The following is a 20480-nucleotide window of genomic DNA, read 5'->3' on the forward strand; positions in this document are numbered from 1 at the left end:
ACAAACATTAGGTAAAATGTTGTACAGTGTAACGGTTGTAAACTTAAATAGTTGTTCTTTCCTTATATAAAGCATTGTTTTCACCTTTGTAAAAAAAATATATTGTTGAAACAAAACGATAAATAATATATACTTGCATGTAAAAACAAACATTTATCATTACTAGCTGAATTCTGAAAGTCTGGCAAGAAAAAAGTCAACTTATTACACAAATATTTCAAGTCTCTAAAACTGCAGGTTTAATGTCAGTAAAGCAATGTTCCTCGTTTCTCTTCAAAACAATAATGTTCGCAACTTTCAGAATTATTCAGGAATAGTTTCGAGATTTGTGTCGCTTTAAAATGTCACAAAGTATCATATCTATACACCGACATTGTCCTTTCGCCGCACACCACAGCTGCTGCGTCTGGTGAGAAATGTCCGCGACATTGACCCTAACCCCTGGTCAGCGAACGGGCAGTGTCGGAGAGTATGGGCGTTGTCCCCCGTCGCCAGACATCGTGGACACTCATACTTCCTCAAAATTGGACAGATGACTTTGCCGTGCGTGTCCTTGAGCACATGGGTTGTGTAGAACTCGCGCGTCTCCCCGTTACGTTTACATAACACACAAAACATGTCCCGTTTTACCAATCGCGTCATACCCATCGGTCTGAACTCCAGGAAACACCCAGGTAGAGCTGCTTCGTCATCAGCGATGTCCGAAACCTGCTGGTTCATTTCACGCATTAATTTTGCCAGTCTGTCGACGCTGCTCGGGTTCACCGGAGAAACACTTGGTGAGGAGTCCCCGTCATCTCTCCTCTGTATCATTGACGACGAAACCTGACTATGATTGTCCCACGAAAACTCGGACATAGACGAAGACCTAGAATTGTTCCTTTGGAAAATGTCCTCTTCTCCGGATCCGTGATCTTTCGTGACGTCAGACTGGGACCGACGGTTTTCATCCTCAATGTGAACGTTGTAGTCACTGCGGAAACAATCGTCTCCCGTACGACTACACTCCATAGACATGAAATCATCCGCCAAGTTACTATGAAGGCCACCAGAGAAAGCATTTAAGCCGTTGACCATCTGACATTGGATTCTACTCCAGCTGTCCGGTGCCGAAAATCGCGGTGTCGCTGTGGAACTGTCGCTGTCGCTTCTAGGTGTCTCCATTGGCTCGTCCAAACCCCCATTCTGATTCTGTAAAAGCTTGCTCAAACCCAAATAATCTTCGAATGGACTGTAGCTATCCATTTCTGTGTAGAGATGCTTTCAGGTCAGTGATGACGAGTGTTATTAGGGCCGTTATAATAACGGTTAGTAGGGTAGCATACCGTAATATACAGGGTCACATCCCATTCACCCATAGGGGAGATAAGGTAACTTGTACGATATCCGCCATATCAAATATGTTAAAAGTTTTCATACACTCGTTCCATTTGTTTCTTGTGACATAGTGTTATGCCGTGGTATCTTGTTGAATAAACATAAGAAAATATGAACGAATGATAGATAATTACTTAATCCAATCCCATCCCTCCTTCAATGGGACTTCCCAATCTTGTGTTCCTGCCGGTCAAGTCAGAAGAATACACGTGCTGTCATCGTCAAAGCGTGTCCTTCGTTTGATGTGCATGATCGGCTGATAAAGATCAATGGTTGGTCACGGTCCGCTACTCAACATCAGAGAAACCGTTATAAGGGTACCGTTACCCTGTCACTGCTTACCAAACTAACGGGCGACACAGGGGTTTGGAAATATTTCCAGAAATTATATATATTGCAGATTGTACAAAGCAGTGATGTACGATCTTCAGTCGCTAGAGGATACACTCTGTCTTTTCCACGTATACCGGACACAATTTGGTTTTGATTGGTTGACAGTTACAGGTATTACTTTAGAAATACACTGCACACATATTGTGGCCTGTAGGAAAATAAATTGTTACCGGTACCTGTGATATTAGATATAGATTATTTTCCTTTTTAATGCAAAACATATTATTCCTCTGGTATTCACAAATCTGATTACTTACAAAAGCAATAAATGAGAATTCTTTGACAAGGTTTTTTTTTTTTTTTTTTCTCAACTCGGAGAGAAAGTCTTTTTTTCCTCGGAAACCTGAATATGTTCATCCTTGATTCAAAAATACCTTATTCCCATAATCATCAGCAACAGGGTTGGACACATGTTATTACAATATTACATATACCATCTCCCAAAACAAATTACATTTGAAAACAAAGAGGTTATGAATCTGAGCTTCTTATTGCATATGTACAGGAAAGATACATTGATCCCCGAACTAAGAAAACAGATTAGACTTATTTTAATTTAAAATTATTGCTTAATTTAATGAAATTGTGCACATATCTAAATACCATTACATTATTGTCTACAGGCAGAAAGACGCAAGTCTAAACTAAAAACTCTACATTCTCAAAATTAAGGGAAAGCATTCGGCGCCATCAGTCAGATCAGAGACGTATATATCACATATGATATATACGTCTCTGGTCAGAAATAAATCTTATTTAAAAAGACTACATCGACGATATAACTTCGTGTGATTTTATGTAAAGTGTACCCTGAATGAAAATTGCTTCTTATGATCCGAAATCAAAAATGTTTAAAACAGCAATCGAGATACCGAGATACGTGTAAAGTGTACGATCAGCCGAAGGGAGACTCGCGCTGAATGGGACCATATCGACTGTGACGTCACAAGTTCAACGACTGGTATCAGCCGCCATGGAAGGAATAGGCGAAATCAAATGAATGTTTAATAGTTTTGAGAATTAGATAATCCTGACGATAATATTATGTACACGGTAAACAGACATATGAAATTTGCCAAAAGTGATCAATTCAAAGATATTTATTGCCATCCTTAGAACAAGAGATAAGACACCAGTTATATCAGAGACGTATATATCACATATGTGTCTCTGGTTATATACATTTATATATGGAAATGATTACTGTCGTCAGATATAACTCTGCTATCGTTGAGATATCATACGTCTGAACATATTTGAATCAAAGTTTCTAAGATAAGACGATATTTCAGAACAACATTGTATACAAATTGAACGTGAAACATCCGTACAGGTAATTAACACTTAACACACCTGTGTCACGTGCTATAATGGTAAGAAGCACGTTTATACCTATGTGAAGCTACGAGATCAGAGGGAAGTCATTGGATTGGTGTAGTTTATTCTTCGTTCGAGTTTCCATTTTACAACCCTGTCCTCAGTCATGATAACCAACAAATGTGTAAGGACCAAATTGATGAAAAATATCGATGAAAAAAATGCACATGCCTTATCAGATGATTCATTGAAGCATAACTTATGTTTGTGAGACCTGAACGGACAGATCTCCCTCTGCAAAATTCCTTAATTTGGTTAGTATATCTATACGTATTAACTTCCTGAAATCGCTGGAATGAGTAAAAAAACCAAAGTGGTCTCCTCCCCATACCTCTAATTAATACTTTTCTGTCACAAATACTACATATTTATTCACATTGTTTCCGACATGTATAACTGGTGATTAAGATACACGTTGCTGCTCATTATAAGTATACCTTTTTGTACTGGCCCCACTTGTATAAAACATCTCAACTTGAGATTTCCTCAAGTCGAGATTTTCCTCAGCTGATATCTCCTCAAAAACGGCTTGTATAAAATTTTCTCAAGGAACAGGAGGAAGGCATCGGCTAGGATGTCCTGAAATTCCTTGAGGAATTTTCATACAAGATATTTTCAAGGAGATATCAGCAGAGGAAAATCTCGACTTGAGGAAATCTCAAGTTGAGATGTTTTATACAAGTCGGGTCTGGTATATTAGTTCCAGTAGTGTATCTATATTTGTAAAGAAAGGGGAGGTGGGTGCGCTTTCGTTAATTTGACTGAATTTTTAATCAGTTGTCGTCCGATGATAATTTCTAGAGATCAACTGTATGATAAAAAGGTGTAAAGTTTACAGTCACTAGATTCACGATTTATGTAAACACAGATTAATCTATATAGCTTCCGCATGTGTGTTGAGACATCCGCATACAGTACATCCTTTGTCTACTCAACAGGAAAAATAATCATAATTGATATCGTGTATAAAGTAATTTCTTTATGTAAGTAGCACTTCAAATATATTCTACAGAAATAAGTCAGCAAATCCACGGTAACCGGGAGGTTTTGGTTGGTCTGGAGTTATAGAAGATTTTTAAGTTTGCAAAGATGGTGAAGATCTAGATGTATTATTAGGTGCAAGGAAGAAGGGAAGAATGAGTTTGAGATAGTCTGTAATTCGAATTTTAAAATCCTGTCTGTTTCTTACCGGATAGGGAATAGTTTGACCAACTGTTGGAGGTAACGAAGAATTCAAGAAGGCAGGAGCTACACTACCTTTTATCTTACACAATAATTGTCATTTCTTTCTTCCCCTTCAAACTGAAAGTGCTTGAAGATCTGTTGACTAGCATAAGTTGGTAAACCTGTAATGATACGCGCAGACTAACGCTGGGCGTTTCCCAACAAATTTAAAGTCATCTACACTGCGTCATGAAGATTTATTTCAAATTATTTTATTGATCTTTTTCATAAATGAAAAGTAAATTTGCCTTTAGCAACGAATATGACACCCAAGTGCCTATGACAATCACTGAAATTTGAAAATACACAATCAAATTTTACTTCCAGATCACCATTCAAGTTGACTGAATTTGTTTTAAAAAATAGCTTCTGTTTTGCTTGGGTTTAAATCGATAAACTACTTCAATTATTTAAAGATTATAATCCCTGATTCAGCGTGGTTTGTAAATCATCAAAAGAAGATGTGCCCATTAAAGACGTATCACCTGCGAAAAGATGGGAAGCCACATGTAAATATAAATCAGGAATAATAGGGGACCCAGGATAGAACCCAGTGGAACTCCAGTTGTGATAAAACCATTGTCAGAAAATAAATTTGAAATAAATGCTTTTTGTCTTCTATTTGAAAGATAGTTTTCTCACCAAGCCAACAAGTCTCCTGTTATACGTTAAGATATTCACTTAATTAACAACCACTTATGCCAAACACGATCACAAGCTTTATATGTATCACAGAACACGAAACGCATGGTTTTTTTTCAAGAGCTAAACAAATATTATTATAAATTTCAACAAGTTGATAAACAGCAGAGTGACCTGGCATAAATTCTGGCCGATATTTGTTAAAAAGAGAATTTTCTATAGTTGTGAATATACTTAAATATTACTCTCAAGAATACTTTGCCTAATTTAGATAGTAATGGTACGGGCCTATAGTTTGTTGGAGAATGCCTATTTCCTGTTTTTAATGGTATCGCTTTAGCAATTTTCCACGTGTCAGAAAGATTTAAGAAGTAAGTGAAAAATTTTAAAAAGAGGTTTTGAAACTAAGTGTGTTGTGTATCTAAGCATACGGTGGCTAATTCCGTTATGACCAGACGCCTTACCTAATCTTCAAATTTAAAGTATATCTTCAATTACAGATGATGTTACCCTTAAAGAGTTGATAAGTTTTGTCTGTAATATCAGTGTTGCTTCTGATATAGAACAAAAATAAGTATTCAAGGTGTTGGTCTTGTCGCCATCTTCAGGCTTGTAACTATGTTACCTAAAACTGGATCAATAAGAGTAGGAATTTATTTAACAAATTTCCAGTATTGCTTTGGATCAGAACAGGAAAACCTATCGACTAGACCATGTTCATTTTCATAAAAGAAAATAACGGATATGTTTGCTCGTAATATTCACTTTGTTAGGTTGAACTTAAAATTTATTTATACGGTCATGTTGAAGTGACGAATGTCTAGCTTACCTGTGCAATCTGTCACGAAGTTTCATATCATGTCTTAATTCAGAAGTGATCCAAGGTTTATCATTGAGTCGGATAGTTACTTCTTTTGTAGGAATACAAAAATAGCCAAAATCGAAATAAATGTCACAAAATTGTTGACATGCAATATCTAGAGACTCACGTCGCTCTATGAACGTTTCCCAATCGTATGTAGAAATCAGCTCATTTAAATGGTTAAATCAGCATGTTAACACATCAAAATTTTACAGTTATAAATAGGAGTATGATAAAAGGGATGTCGATAGAACCAATGCTACGATAATGGTCACTCACTGATCTGTTTATAGATAAAACAGAAGAATCAATATATTTTACCGAGATTTTCAAAACCATCGAGTCAAGTAAGCTCGCTCTTAGTGAACTAAGACCAAAATACATAATTATATCAGCCAATGCATGTAAACGTGAATATATCAGCACTTAAACACCATTGATAACTATATTAGGAGATATCTCTCTAGGAGAGAGTAAATTTGTCCAGAAAGGATTAACATCAATTTTAGGTTAGTATACTGTACATATCAGGAGAGCGGAATGTTGAAATTCAATTTTAGTTTAAATCACTTCATCTCCAAAAACTTCAAGCTCACGGAAACATGTTGTTTTTAGTTGCTCATGTACAAATATAAGAATACCACCAGCAGCTAAGTTCCGTGTCTTTAAGAAGCGAAATATGAAAGCCGTCAAAATGTAACTTCTCAAGAGAAACATGCTCGTCTCAAGGGGTTTCAGTACGGCAAATAATGTCATACGTTTCTACTATGACTTCAAACATATATTTTATTTCAACACTTCTTATATATAAATGAAATAGCGATAATTCAATTTGACCAGGATTAGAGTCAATATCCATGCGAGAAAATAATAGCAGAGTGAGTACTACACGAAATTCAATATTGAGAAAACATGCATTGATAGATACTACAATTGAGTATATATATTTAAGAGTAAGTTTACTCAAACTGTAGTATACACCTGAAAAAAATTTGATATTTATGCTCAGAAAACGTATCGGAAAAATATTTTAACTAAAAATCTGCCGTAGACTCTGGAATAACAAAATCCAATTAACATTATATAGTTCACAATATCATTACCCATTATCAAAGGATAACGTACTATATTTAACACCGTGGCGATTGAAAGCACTGGAATATACAAATTTATACAACAACCTCATGCATTTCGAATAACATTGCAACTCTAATAATACTGATAATAGTACATTAAAACGATAGTTGGTAATAAAACTGTGTACAAAAAAGACGATTGATATCGACATCGCTTAGGCTATGGTTTCCAACACGAACAATATTGAGAAAGGGAACATAAATATCAAAATTATTGGTTATAATCCATCCACAAACCTCAGACAACACCTTATTATCGTGTCACGAGTCGCTGCTGCTGCAGTTGAAGTTGTTGGTGCTGAGGTGATTAACAGTCATATTTCGTTCTCGTGAAAATAAAATAAAAACAAAATAAAAACAAAGAGACATTAAACGCTTTGTTCTTATCAACGACGTATAATACATTATATTATACGTTCATGTTCTTATTTAACAAATGGGTTATTTCTGGACACGAACATGACTGATCATAACACGAGTCTCTACACGTAAAAAATACTTGTAAACATAAAATATTTTCACACAGCAAGCTTTCCCGTAATATTAGAAATAAGATAATGTAAGAGCAGGATAACAAAAGCATTAACTGATTTAACTATTTCTTTATCAAGAAAATAAGTGTTGAATTCAGAAATGTTTTTGTCGTTTGCTTTGGACGGCTTACACATGAAAAAATCCGTGCATAGAGTATGTCGGACAAAATTACAAATTTAAGGTTGAAAATAAATATCAGAGGTTGAAGTTTGTTGTTAAATGAATAAAAAAAACTGTCTCAGAAAACGATTCTAAACATCTTTGAAATCATCAAATTCAGACCGCTCGCCTGGACTTACACATTTCTGCTGGGCTAGCTACGCCCCTGGACTGGTTCAGCCTTCTCTTTACTGGACACATCGTTTAGTAAAATTTATTTCATAACTATACAAACGTTTCCCCACTATACACGTCAACACTAATCTGTTGCTAAATTTAGATAAAGGGTATTTTAAGTTCAGCACAGACGTACAATTAATGCACACATTTTGCGCCCTTCTTTGACGTCATCAAATCAGATTGATCTTTGAGAAGCTTGAATTGGTCGAACATTTTAAGCGTGCAAGTAACACCGACTTCCCAGTGACAGCATTTGTAAATATTTGGCAACGAGAGGATGGTACCGAAATGTCGATTTTAATATCCAGAACAGCACCTTAACATTTGTGACCAAAAGACATTGTTTTTCATAATGTCGGACTCCGAGGAGGAAACCCCTGACAAACAATTGAAGATCGTCATTATGGGTGATGGTTCTTCTGGAAAGGTAATGTCATGAGGCATCTCCAGGCAACACGATCACTTGCCATATTTACTGATTCAGTTGATGTCGGCTTCATTAAGCTAATTCATATATCGCTCACGTAACTAAAGCCAGGGAAGTAACATGCCTCACGTCTCTGTTGAAGTACGCGTCGTAAAACCAATTTCCAGCCAAGATTATTATTATTTCGAACTATGGATTAGTGAAAAATGTTATTTCGATGAGAGTTGTAGATTATCTACATGTTTTATACAGTTGAGTAGATTCTCTTCCCGGGGATTTCATAGCTCCATCCATAGTGATGATTTTGCTCAGATGTGCGTAAGGTAATAAGGGTTATTTATTTTTTTATTTGTTATTAGTAATCTGTAAAAGTAAAAATAAAACTAGATTAAAGCATATGTGATGTGTTAGAGTGTGAGGGCTTCAAGGGCTGCATAAGCAGGGGATAGATAAGTGCCTGGAACACTTGAGGCCCTCTAGTGCAGTGCATTGTATTGCTGCTACAGGAAGGAGGTTTCATTTTGTGATTGCATGTGAAAGATAAACTACTTATATTTGTCCTTTGTATCAGATAACTGTCTTATGTGATGGGGTGTACATGTCTATTCCTTGGATCAACTAATCAGCCTGCCTGTTTATAGTGTCAGCCATTGAAGTTGGTGTAGTATGTTTGTGACCAAAATGATATTGTGATATTTGTTGTTGCTTGCTGCTCTGCATTTTTCTTTCTCAATCTGTGTGATTTAATTTGCATTGTGGGGGTCCCATGAGGAAGAGTAGTATTGCAGTTTGACTCATGTTAATAATTAGTATCGATGTTCTTTTATTTGTGGATATAGTTCATGTTGTCTTATTGGTCTAGGATGGACCTAGTGAGAATTTCCCCTTTCCTCTGTTTCCTACTGCATGGTTAGGATTAGTAGGTTTGGTTCCCAATGGAGAAGCCCTACTCATGGTACATTTGATGGTCATGGAACATTCCAAGCAATAGTAGACTGAGTGATTAGAATGTGGATTGTAGTTGTCTATAGGGAGACAGACTTTCTGAAGATTGTCGGAGAAGTGTTCAAGAAAAGAGTCCACTTGAGTTAACCTGACGAGTCTTGGCTAGAGAGTAAGAATTATCCTTAGCCTAGAGGTAGGTGTCTGCCTTAGTGATCACTGTGACTGTAATCGTTAGTAGTTGCTAATTCAAGCCCCATCTGCAAGGACTATGTGTTAGCCACTGTGCCCATTGGGTGCAGGATAAATTTTCTTTAATCTTTCTTATTAAATAGAAGTAAATCTGTCATTTACATGTAGGCTCATCTTCTCTATTTAATGAAAATTGTTTGAAGGACATTCATACCTTTCTGAAGTTTAATGGAGTCTCACAAGGCCTTTGTTATATTTCACTTCCTACAAAGGTCAGTGTTTAGTCAACACAGGCAAACAATGCAGCAAAAGTAGATGAAAACTGGCTTGAGTTCAATAAAAAGGTTTCTGCAATAGACGTCTCAACCAGACTTGGTTTCTAAATGCTCTTTAGACAAGAGTGATAAAATCCTTCTTATTGGCATGTTGGTGGATTTTTATCTGGAATATAAAACATCCACCGAATCTATTTAAAAACAAAGTGAAACAAGCTTATATAATCATTGTTGGCCTAGGTGGAAGAGAGAAGGAATCTTCTAGTGGGCAGAAATCAGAATATGGTGGATAAAAAAACATGACATGAATTTATTCAATGAGTTTAAGTCAGAGAGTAAGTTTAACTTAATGAAAAGTTTCTAGATTAAGATAAAGTTTATAATATAATTGTATGTTGCATATTTGTCATATTTGTAAATTTTGTGTCATTTCAGACCTCTATAGCTACCAGATATTCACAGGAGCAGTTTGGAAGGCAATATAAACAGACCATTGGATTAGATTTCTTTCTGAAAAGAATAATATTACCAGGTAAATGCTATCCCTTTAATTTGAAATATCTTGAATTGATTGATTGACAGTAAGGCAAAAGAATATATCAACACCTAAATCTATTGATATAATACCTACATACTAAAGTAAATGTTGACTCTTTCTTCACTGTCTGAAAAGTCCTATCTTACTTAAAGTATATGCTTGGTTTTATTCAAGGAAATGTCCATGTAGCACTGCAAGTTTGGGACATCGGTGGACAGACTCTAGGAGGAAAGATGTTAGAAAACTATATATATGGTTCCAATGTAAGTATCATTATCAAAACATAGTGAAGGGATGTTTCCTCTTATATTGTATACACATTTTGATAAACATTCCCAAATGGTAAGTGATGATTTGATGTTGATTTGTAAAGTTGTTAAAAATTGAAGGTAAACCTGAGTGTCTTGACAAGTTGTGTTTCGTCAATCAAATAATCAATGAAGACATATACTGAGGATGAAATCATAAAAGTTTCTGGTTGACAGCATTGTCATCAAATTTGGGGGTAACATCTTCCAACAGACTTTTGACATATCTGTGGGAACTAACTGTGCTACTCTGTTGGCTGGCTTATTTTTTGCTTTCATGTGAGGCTGAATTTATTGAAGAGCTTATCAAAACATGTCAAAGACCTTGGTTAGTCGTTTGATTTCACTTTCAGATATCTTGATGGCACTTTGTCTTTAAATAACAAGAAATGTTTTGATTACGTCCGTTGTATAAACCCACCAGAATTGGAAATTAAGGACACGACAGACTCTTCTGCATCAGTCGCTTATCTTGATCTTATCCTACAACAAAACCAATATGGACAGCTTTCCACCAAGCTGTATGATAATGTGTTGACTGCCATTTCTTTATTTTAAATTTCCCATTTCTGGATAGTAACATACTAGCATTCCCATCCTTTATTATTTAAATGTTGCAGTTGATTCGCTATTCAAGGGCCTGTGCCCATTATCACAATAAGTTATCACTTGTTAGTTTGTCTGTTGGTTCCCTTGTTGTTTAGTTTGTTTTGATTTTAGAATGTGACATACTTACTTGAATTGACCAAGGTTTACTTGGGGGATGTCATCAATGAAGCAGAAGATGCTTACTCTTGCGGAACACATGGTCTTATTTTCCTTGTACATACATGAGTTTCTTTGTAAATCTTTCTCTTGTTCATATTTTGCCCTAGATTTATTGAATTTGAGTTTGGATTATGACAAGGTTGACATGTTGGTATTTTGTTATTGTTGTATTTTTCCCCTTATTGTAGTTACAGGTTATATATAATGCTTAATGGGATCAAAGAGTCTTTCTTAATGGCAGAATAATGATATCTGAACATTGATTTTGATCTCTTTTTTCAGGGAATCCTCATGGTCTATGATATAACAAACTATGCAAGTTTTGAAAATGTAGAAGACTGGTACAGTTCTGTAAAAAAAGTGTTTGGAAGAGACACAAAAATACCACATATGGCTTTAGTAGGAAATAAAGGTAAGAATGGTTTGCGTTTGACTGGTTAATTTGTTATTAACACGTCAAGAAAGAATACAATTGTAAATCCCATTTGTAGCTAATGAGAAACAAAATTATGATTACAATTTTTTTGAAAGTTGATCTCATGGAGGTTGTCAAATTTTAGCTCTTAATTGTTGTGAGAAACAAGTGAACAGTCCCTGCTTTAAACATAGAAATCACCAAGTGATACTCAGGCCATGATAATGATAATATCCATAAGAATGTATTTACCTTAAAAAAAGAACTAGGTATGGTAAGTTGTGAATCACTATGAAGCAGTTTGTGCCTGCATACAATTGGAAAATATGTCATGTAATTTCTCAAAATTGAGAAGGTATTTATAACTTTTTATTTGTTTTGGGAAAATAGCACATTTTTTGTTTGTTTTAAAACGATATATGCCAACAGAATAATCCCTATAAGTGGTAGGAAAACCTATCCTAGAATACAAAGTTGGACAAGTTTCTTAGGTCAGGATGTAGAATAGTAGATCTTTCACATAAAGCCCATTTTATTCTGTTTTTAATCTGTGTTAGTGAACAAGAACAAATATAAGGTACAAAATCCAATGATTTGTAGCAGTTATTAGTGCCCTACTGATGAAACCAGGGAGAACTGTACAGTTTTCTTCTCTTTCACTTCCATTTGTGTATGCATGTAAGTAACACCAAACTATGTGTCAGCACTCTAGTGGCTGCATTTCTTTATGTATTTTCATTAAATTTACAAACTTATAAAGCATCAGTAAAACCAGAAGGGGACTATAATTTTCCTCTCCATCCCTCCACAATTACAGAGTTACTGCCCTTTGTTACATTTATATCAGTTACAAACTAATTGTATTTCTGTTCCTTTTTTTTTTTTTTTTTTCAAATTAACACCAAACAGCACAACATTTATAAATCATTAGAGTGTAATAGTGTAATAGTATGTAGAGCTGACAAGGAACATGTATTGCTATAGCAATACACAATATGCATGTTTGTCTAATTAAGGTACAGAATGGCCTGATAAAAATGTTATTAATTATAGGTTTTTGTTAATTTGTGGATCTGGACACAGCTAATTAGTACGCGATTGAGAGTGCTTGATGTATGTTTTTGTTTTTTTATTTCTTGTTACACTGGTAATTGACACAAAAATGATTTTTTTTTCTTTTTTTTTTCTTTTTTTTTTTTTTTTTTGAAAATTAAATATTCTTTAATTCTTTTTACTCTAGTTGACCTTGAACATATGCGCACAGTGAAAATGGATAAACACCAGAAATTTGCACAAGAGAAGGGCATGTCTAGCCACTTTGTTTCAGCCAAAACAGGTGACTCGGTAAGTTTATATTGGTTGCAAAACAGGTTACTCTGTAAGCTCAAATTGATAGCAAATATAGGTGACTCAATAAGTTTACAAGAATAACAAAATTAGGCAACACAGAAAGTTATTGTGAGTAGGAAAACCAGATGGCTTAGTAAGTTTATATAAGTAGACTGATAAGGCAATTTGATAAGTTTATACGGTTAGGAAAATAAATAACTGAATAAGTTAGTATGTGTAGCCAAAGCAGGTGACTTGTTATGTTTATATAGGTAGCCAAAACAGGACAAGGTTATTTCAAGTTGAAGGGTGGAAAATACATTATCAGGTGAAACCAAAGGTAGAGGTCTTCTGTGTCCCATGTCTTATCCATAGTGCACATTAAAGAGATTGAAATGGAGTGCTGTTCATGTCATGTCACTCCGGGTATTTTTCTCTCTAGTTAAGTGAGAGATAGCTCAGTCGGTTTTGTCCTACGTAACCTAAGGTGAAGATCCAAGGTGTGTGGTTTAATGCTCTCTACTCCAATAGGTGTGTGTTTCTCAGCTGAGAAATGGATCGGTCTGTGATGACATTGTTTGTGGCCTTGGTACTCTACTCAAATTGCTCAGAATGGCATGCGACGAGTCTTCTAAATGCTGTTCACTCTGGAAGCCACCAGCTACTACACAGATTCCCTGTCTCAAAATGACCCTGGCTGTTCATAGGGAGATAAATGTAGCAAACTTACCAAATCTACTTACTATTGCAAGGACATTAAACCCATATTGCTACTATATATGCAATGTTACACCATCATGTCAATGCATTGTTCATCTGACATCAAACAGTCATACCCTCACATAGGTAGTCATAGAGACTAGGATATGTGGAGAAATATGCAAACAGCTACCCAAGGTAATGGAAAATAACATACATGTTGGCAGATAGGAAATGAGTTTCTTGGATTGTGATAGGAAAACATGCAACATACCATAATCCAGTGTACTACTGATGCATGAATTTCATGGTGAAAATGATTTGTTCCAGGTGTCTCTTTGTTTTCAACGAGTGGCAGCTGAAATTCTAGGCATTAAGCTGACAAAGCCAGAAGTGGAAACACATCAGAGAGTGATTAAGGCAGAGATAATACATTCTAACGAAGCAGCTGCAAAGCCTGTTCTGACATCAGCCAAGAGTTCTTTTTGCTCTTTACAGTAACACTTGATGTCATTCCTCTGGGAAGTCTTGCAAAGACAAACATTTCTTCTAAGTGCTGACCAGTAAATTCTTGTTGTAGATGAATTGTAGAAATTAAAACACAAATTTCCTAGACTATTGGAAACTAAATGAAAAAAAAGCAATCAAAGTCCTGAAATCATGAAGTTTAAGGCAAACAGATGAACACTACACACTATTAATCAAAGGAACTATCCATTTACAACACACATGCTAACACCCATTGTGAGAGAATGTCACTTTTATCATGCATTTGGTCAAATGAAGGATTAATTTAACATTTCTGTGTTCACTTAAGTCTCTTGTATCAATTGATAGTAGAAATTACAGTAGTCTTAAAAGGGAAATAATCCGTGCAAAATATTGATAAATGTTTGTTGTGGAGATTTTTGTTATTAATGGTATTACCAGTAAACTCAGGTTGTGATTTTTACAAATGAATTGAAACTTTCTGTATCAGATAGACCACACAGAGAATTAATGTGACATCAATGTTTATAGAATTTGACAACAGATGAGCTGTTGGAAAACATGTTGATGTCTTAACACTGTCACTGTATGATTAGAAATTCATACATTGTTTATTGTGATGTACAGTGTAATCATCATTTGTTATTATTAAGCTGTTTTTGTTTTGTATCTGCTATGCCTGTGATGTAAGTGACATTGTTTCTAGTTTCTGAGAAAATGTTTGCTAATCCTCTTGTCAGGAAATTTTAGACCATATCCATGATTTTATCTAGATTCAAGACCATTCAGGTCACCTGAGACAAAGTCTCATGGTGACCTATTGCGATCACCTTCATCCAGCATTGTGCGTTGTGCATTCATAAACAATTGAATATTTTCAGCTTCCTCCTCTCAAAAACTCTTTGATTCGATTTCAATGAAAACTTACCTGTAATTTTCATAGAAAAAATGCATTTTTGAGTATACCGTTGGCTATTTACCACTGGAAATAACTTTGTAATAATTATTGGTACAGGATGACAGTTTTGATAGTATGTATGTAGTGACACAGACATACTATATTCAATGTCACAATTTCTGTTTCATGACACTTGATAACTACCCTTTAACCTGTATATTCAATATTGCTTATCTCAGGTGATCATCAAAGTCACTAGGCTTCTTGTTGTATTACTAGTAAATCTCCTGTGAGAAAGTTGAACTTCATTGTTCGTACGTATTCTGAAACTTTCATGTCTATATTTCTTATAACAGGCCCTGGAATGAATGTCAAACAGATCACTTAATCAGCCTATGATTACAGGACATAGATCTATTGGATTGTTTCTAGTTAAGTCAGGAAGATTCTTGTTCAGTGTGATCTAATGATTACTAATTAAGATTGTCAGGTAAGTTGAAACTTTGTCTATGATAACATTTTTTTTTCAACATTTATCGATTTAGCAGTTCTCAGAAATGATTTTCTGATAAAAATCATCCGTTTGAATGCTCAGGTTTTTTTTTAATTTACATCCTATTGCTATGAAAGATGTTCATCATATTGTATTGTACTTCATAATGAGTATGAATAGGTTTGTTATAGACGTCCCAAATTGACTTTGTCGCTAGAGTTAAACCAAAATAGCAATTATGGTATGACTTCATGTCTTCTAAATATTTGGCCCCAGTTATTCGAAGCTTGGAAAAAAATCAAATATGAATGAGACAGAATTGGTAAAATTCTTATCATTTCATAGTTGTAGATCCATTCGGACAGATCAAATTAATATTTTTTGAAATTTTTCTTTGAGACTCCAGGTTTTTTCAGGAGCAGCTATGTAAATTGTTCATTAACTACTGGTTAATTCTAAAAAACCATTGTGCAACAGGAGCCAGGATGCAAATTAGACAATGACTAACCATGGAAGTGATTAGTAATGATATGCGGAAAAAAAGTATCCATTTCTATGTTGGTAATGGTGAACAATTGGTTGGTAGGTATAATGCAGGCATAATTATGTAAGTAAATTTGTAAATGAAATTATGATGTGTAACAATAGTCAATGAATATTGTGTGGAACAGCATCACTTTGTTGTAGTTCACTTTTATTACAACTGGTCATCATATCTGACCAGGCTAAAAAATTAGCAGATAACCTAATTTACAATGTATTTACTTTTTTGTAAATATCTAACCAACACTTGTATAAATATACATGCTTCTTCGTTTTCCCATTAAAATTTATCGTACATAATGATCAAACAGAGAAATAACATAAGATGAGAGGACAAAATTTAATTTCACAGTGCAGTGTAAAAGTTACCACATTGAAACATTTTGATATCCAAGAATTACTTCCCTTTATTTCACTCTAGCAGTTTGTTTATCATTACACTTGACATAGGATAGAGGTTGAGAATGAAACTAAGATTATGGCAAGGTTATTTATCTGTGACAGTTTAACAAGCTAGCCCTGATGATGTTTCTGAGTTGTGACAGTTTAACACGCTAGCCCTGATGATGTTTCTATGACGTGTGACAGTTTAACAAGCTAGCCCTGATCATGTTTCTATGACTTGTGACAGTTTAACACGCTAGCCCTGATCATGTTTCTATGATCAGTAACAGTTTAACACGCTAGCCCTGATGATGTTTCTATGATCTGTAACGTTTAACAAGCTAGCCCTGATCATGTTTCTGTGATCTGTAACAGTTTAACACGCTAGCCCTGATCATGTTTCTATGACTTGTGACAGTTTAACAAGCTAGCCCTGATCATGTTTCTATGATCAGTAACAGTTTAACACGCTAGCCCTGATCATGTTTCTATGACTTATGACAGTTTAACAAGCTGGATCTGGTGAAATTTCTCATCATGGTTGTTCTAAACCTATGTCTATAAACAAAACTTTTTGTATTAATGTAAAATCAAAATTTTGTTTAAAGTTTTAAAATCAGAAATATTTGGATATGTTTTTTAAGCATGCCTGGTGGTTGCCAAAGTTACTGACATTGAAGTGTTTGAACATTGTGGTACCTTATATCTGTGCACAGAAAGTGATTCTGCCATTTGGTAATTAGTTACATATCATTATCATACAATTTTTGTGTTATTCATGAAGATGTCGAATGTTTTTGCTGATATTATAAGCCTTATGTTATCATTTTTGTAAAGATATTTTTTTTACACTTGTGTGGAGTGTTGAGCACCTTTCTAGATCTGGTGTGTCACACATAAGTAATCCATTTCTTACCTGCAAGAATAGGGCACTGGTTTTGTGCTGCTGTCCATTCTCAAAACTTTCAGCAGGATATTCTCTAACTACACATTCTTTTGGGACAACTTCAGATGGCTTTTAACTCAATAAATGAATGTTCTGAGTAATGAATCATGAAGAGATTTTTTTAACGGTTTTTGACTTCTAAGGAAAAGGAAATCCATGGAACTATACAACATGCTCTTTAATTCTCTGGAACTTTAAAGTATTCAAAATTGGTGTGCATATTTGTTACCAACCAATTCTTGCAATGGTGTTTGCATTTCGCAATTACCTTTTTAAGAAGTCCTACTTATCTGAATAGAAATTACGAGAAAGTTGTGGTTGAAAATAACCCTGTGCTGGTCATATTAGTCCACCCATTTATTTTCCCATTTAGCAGGTATATGAAACAATGCTATTTAATTTTTCCATAATACCCCCATCCCTTAACTTTGAGTCAGAAGTGGGGCCTGTTGCAAGGTATGTACAGTGTGTTCTAAATTTAAATGGATCAGTCTTTCTGAATGGCAAGAACATATTTATCTTGATGAAAAAAGATTGCAAATCAAACTATAGGTATTGGTGTGATGAATGGTGTTCGTACGCATTGTTGATATTCTTTGTTATTGATCATTTTGTCGGAGAGAACTGATTCTCCTTGGATGTATTAATGAAGACAAGACTGATACATTTCTTGATTCAGCTGGATACTTTCATGACCGTGTATATGATATTTCTGTTAGGTAATGGTTGCTAAGATCTGAGAACACTATACAGACAGGATAATTGATCTTTTTTTCCTTTTTTTTAAGAGTTGTATTTTCTTTATGCTTTCCAGTTATTCCAGTAGACTTCCATACCATACTCTAAACGTACACATTGTAGTGTGATCATGTTTTAGTGTTTTTCACATGAAGGATATTGCAAATATGATTCCATGAATTTCAGTTTCTGCGTGTTGTTAATATAGCAATTATTGCAAACACCTAAATTAATCATTGCATTGATTTTTACAAAATTGATATTGGGTTAAATAAAAAACAAAAAATAAATATGTTTTCAGTATCATTTTATAATATCTATGAAGCATATAGCTTAGTCAGTTTGCATATTTCTTTTTGTTTTCATTTGCCTATATCTCCTGTGTAATATTAATATGTAGAGAACCTTTCGTGCAAAACTGACCTCATGTCTCTTAGAAAATATCTTCACTGCATAACTTTGTGATACAGAGAAACTTCAACAAATTTTCATTTCTTATAATTTGGATCTTAGCCGAGTTTATTTGAGAATAGTTGGACTATAAACACCAACAAAACTCCCCCTGGCCTATTTTGTATTAATCTAAGCATGTTTGTTGGGAAGTGTAAAAATGAATAAACAAGTGGGAGTAGAAGATAAAAAGCTTTACTTTCATTAATATATTACTGATATCTGTATTGAAAAAATGTGTTAAAGAGATATCTTGATTGGAAAAAAGGTAATATCTTGATAGGAAAATGTGTTAAAAGATATCTGGATTGGAAAAAAACTACTATATTAGTTATTAGGTGATTGTTAATCAGGGAAGAACACATTTTTAATGAATGTGTACGAATTATTATTACTTGGTAGTCTGTTTTTTCTTTTTCAATATTGAATATTTTGTCCATTGATTTTGAAGAATCATTTATACAGATTCAACATTTTCACAACCAGCTATACAATAGACTGGTGACGAGAATATACTTTGAAATGAGTTTGTTTGTCTTGCAGTCTGTATCAGTCTACTTATCAAATGATAAATGTTTTGTATATTTCAAAAAGCACCCATAAATAAAATGTATGTTATTTCAGTGCGACTGTTGTTGCCTGTCACCAGCTGGTAACTTAATCATTCAACATTTTGGTTCTTTTCGTCTGTCAGCAGAGTGTTACATACTACTGAAGTTCTTGTTTCATCGGCTCTTTTAAAAGGATTGTCTCTCAAACATATAAATACAGTTTTATTAAAAAAACATGAAAGAAGAAACATTTCGAGAGAGATTCTTTAGATGAGGTTCCAAAATAAAAGAGGGTACTGCATTAGTTTTACTGTATTTGGCAGGGTAATGTTTAATATGTTTCTAAGTTTAAGATTGGAGAGGGGAGGGAACCTGGGGAGGTATGAAACTCATGTTTGACAGGAAGTGGAGCATAATTCAAAAGAAAATGAATTCCAAAGTAATGTGATAAGCTTCTACATTTTACTTTGTTACCCGTATGTGCTTTTCTCCAAAAGTGGAACGCTTTATATGATGTCAAGTTTTTTTTTGTTGACATCTTGATTTGGTTAGCAGCATAAAAAAAATCAATATTTTCCATTACTGGAGTATAACTATGGAGGTTTTCAGCAAAATTTCAACAAAATTTCACCAAATACATCAGTGCTTACCTGGTTGATCACATTTCTTAAAATTTAGGACCAAAAAAAAAAAATATTTCAATGTATTTCTTGAATTTTGAAAAAAAATACATTAGGTTTAAAGTAACATTTTTTTTTAGAATTTTGGAAATTTTGGGCATCATGAGTTTCATACATTCTTAAGAAATAGATATATTTTTGATTACTCATCTATGGTCAGGCCTATGGCAGGCCAACGAAACTCTTTACCAGGGCATTAACAAAAACTGGAATTATAAAACTTTCACAAAGAAGTGATCCCTACACATGCACTTTCCTTCAACAATCCACAAAAACACAAAATACCTGTTGAAATTGCATAATTGTGAAATAAATTATTTTTGTCACTCATTGTTTGTTTACTCGTCCTTCATTATTGCCATCTGTCATTCCCCAGTAATTATACAGATATGGATACTTCAGCGAAACCCAGTAATTGACAATCAATTTCTTTCCTTCTTGTTTCAGTGTACTCTAAAATTTATTGTGGATTTGAATTCCTCTCACAAGTATGAATTTTGATTATTAGTAAAACAAAAACCAGAATTCTTG

At 34.4% G+C, this 20480-nt stretch overlaps 2 protein-coding genes across 2 annotated transcripts; one reads left to right on the forward strand and one right to left on the reverse strand.

Annotated features, from left to right (window-relative positions):
• Positions 1–360: 360 nt before the first annotated feature.
• Positions 361–1245, reverse strand: LOC132552402 (nanos homolog 1-like). The gene has a single exon (XM_060216571.1). It carries the CDS (start codon positions 1243–1245, stop codon positions 361–363), a length of 885 nt encoding a protein of 294 aa, XP_060072554.1.
• Positions 1246–8200: 6955 nt separating this feature from the next.
• LOC132552375 (ras-related protein Rab-28-like) lies at positions 8201–20279 on the forward strand. Its single transcript, XM_060216542.1, has 6 exons — positions 8201–8311; positions 10156–10252; positions 10433–10521; positions 11617–11746; positions 12990–13093; positions 14108–20279. The coding sequence occupies exons 1-6, from the start codon at positions 8237–8239 to the stop codon at positions 14276–14278; spliced, it is 666 nt and encodes a 221-aa protein (XP_060072525.1). The 5' UTR covers positions 8201–8236; the 3' UTR covers positions 14279–20279.
• The last annotated feature ends 201 nt before the right edge of the window (positions 20280–20480 follow it).

The sequence above is a fragment of the Ylistrum balloti genome, unplaced genomic scaffold, assembly GCF_031769215.1.
Source record: "Ylistrum balloti isolate Yb309-2 unplaced genomic scaffold, AGI_CSIRO_Ybal_v1 Utg370246, whole genome shotgun sequence".
In the NCBI taxonomy this organism is placed as follows: domain Eukaryota; kingdom Metazoa; phylum Mollusca; class Bivalvia; order Pectinida; family Pectinidae; genus Ylistrum; species Ylistrum balloti.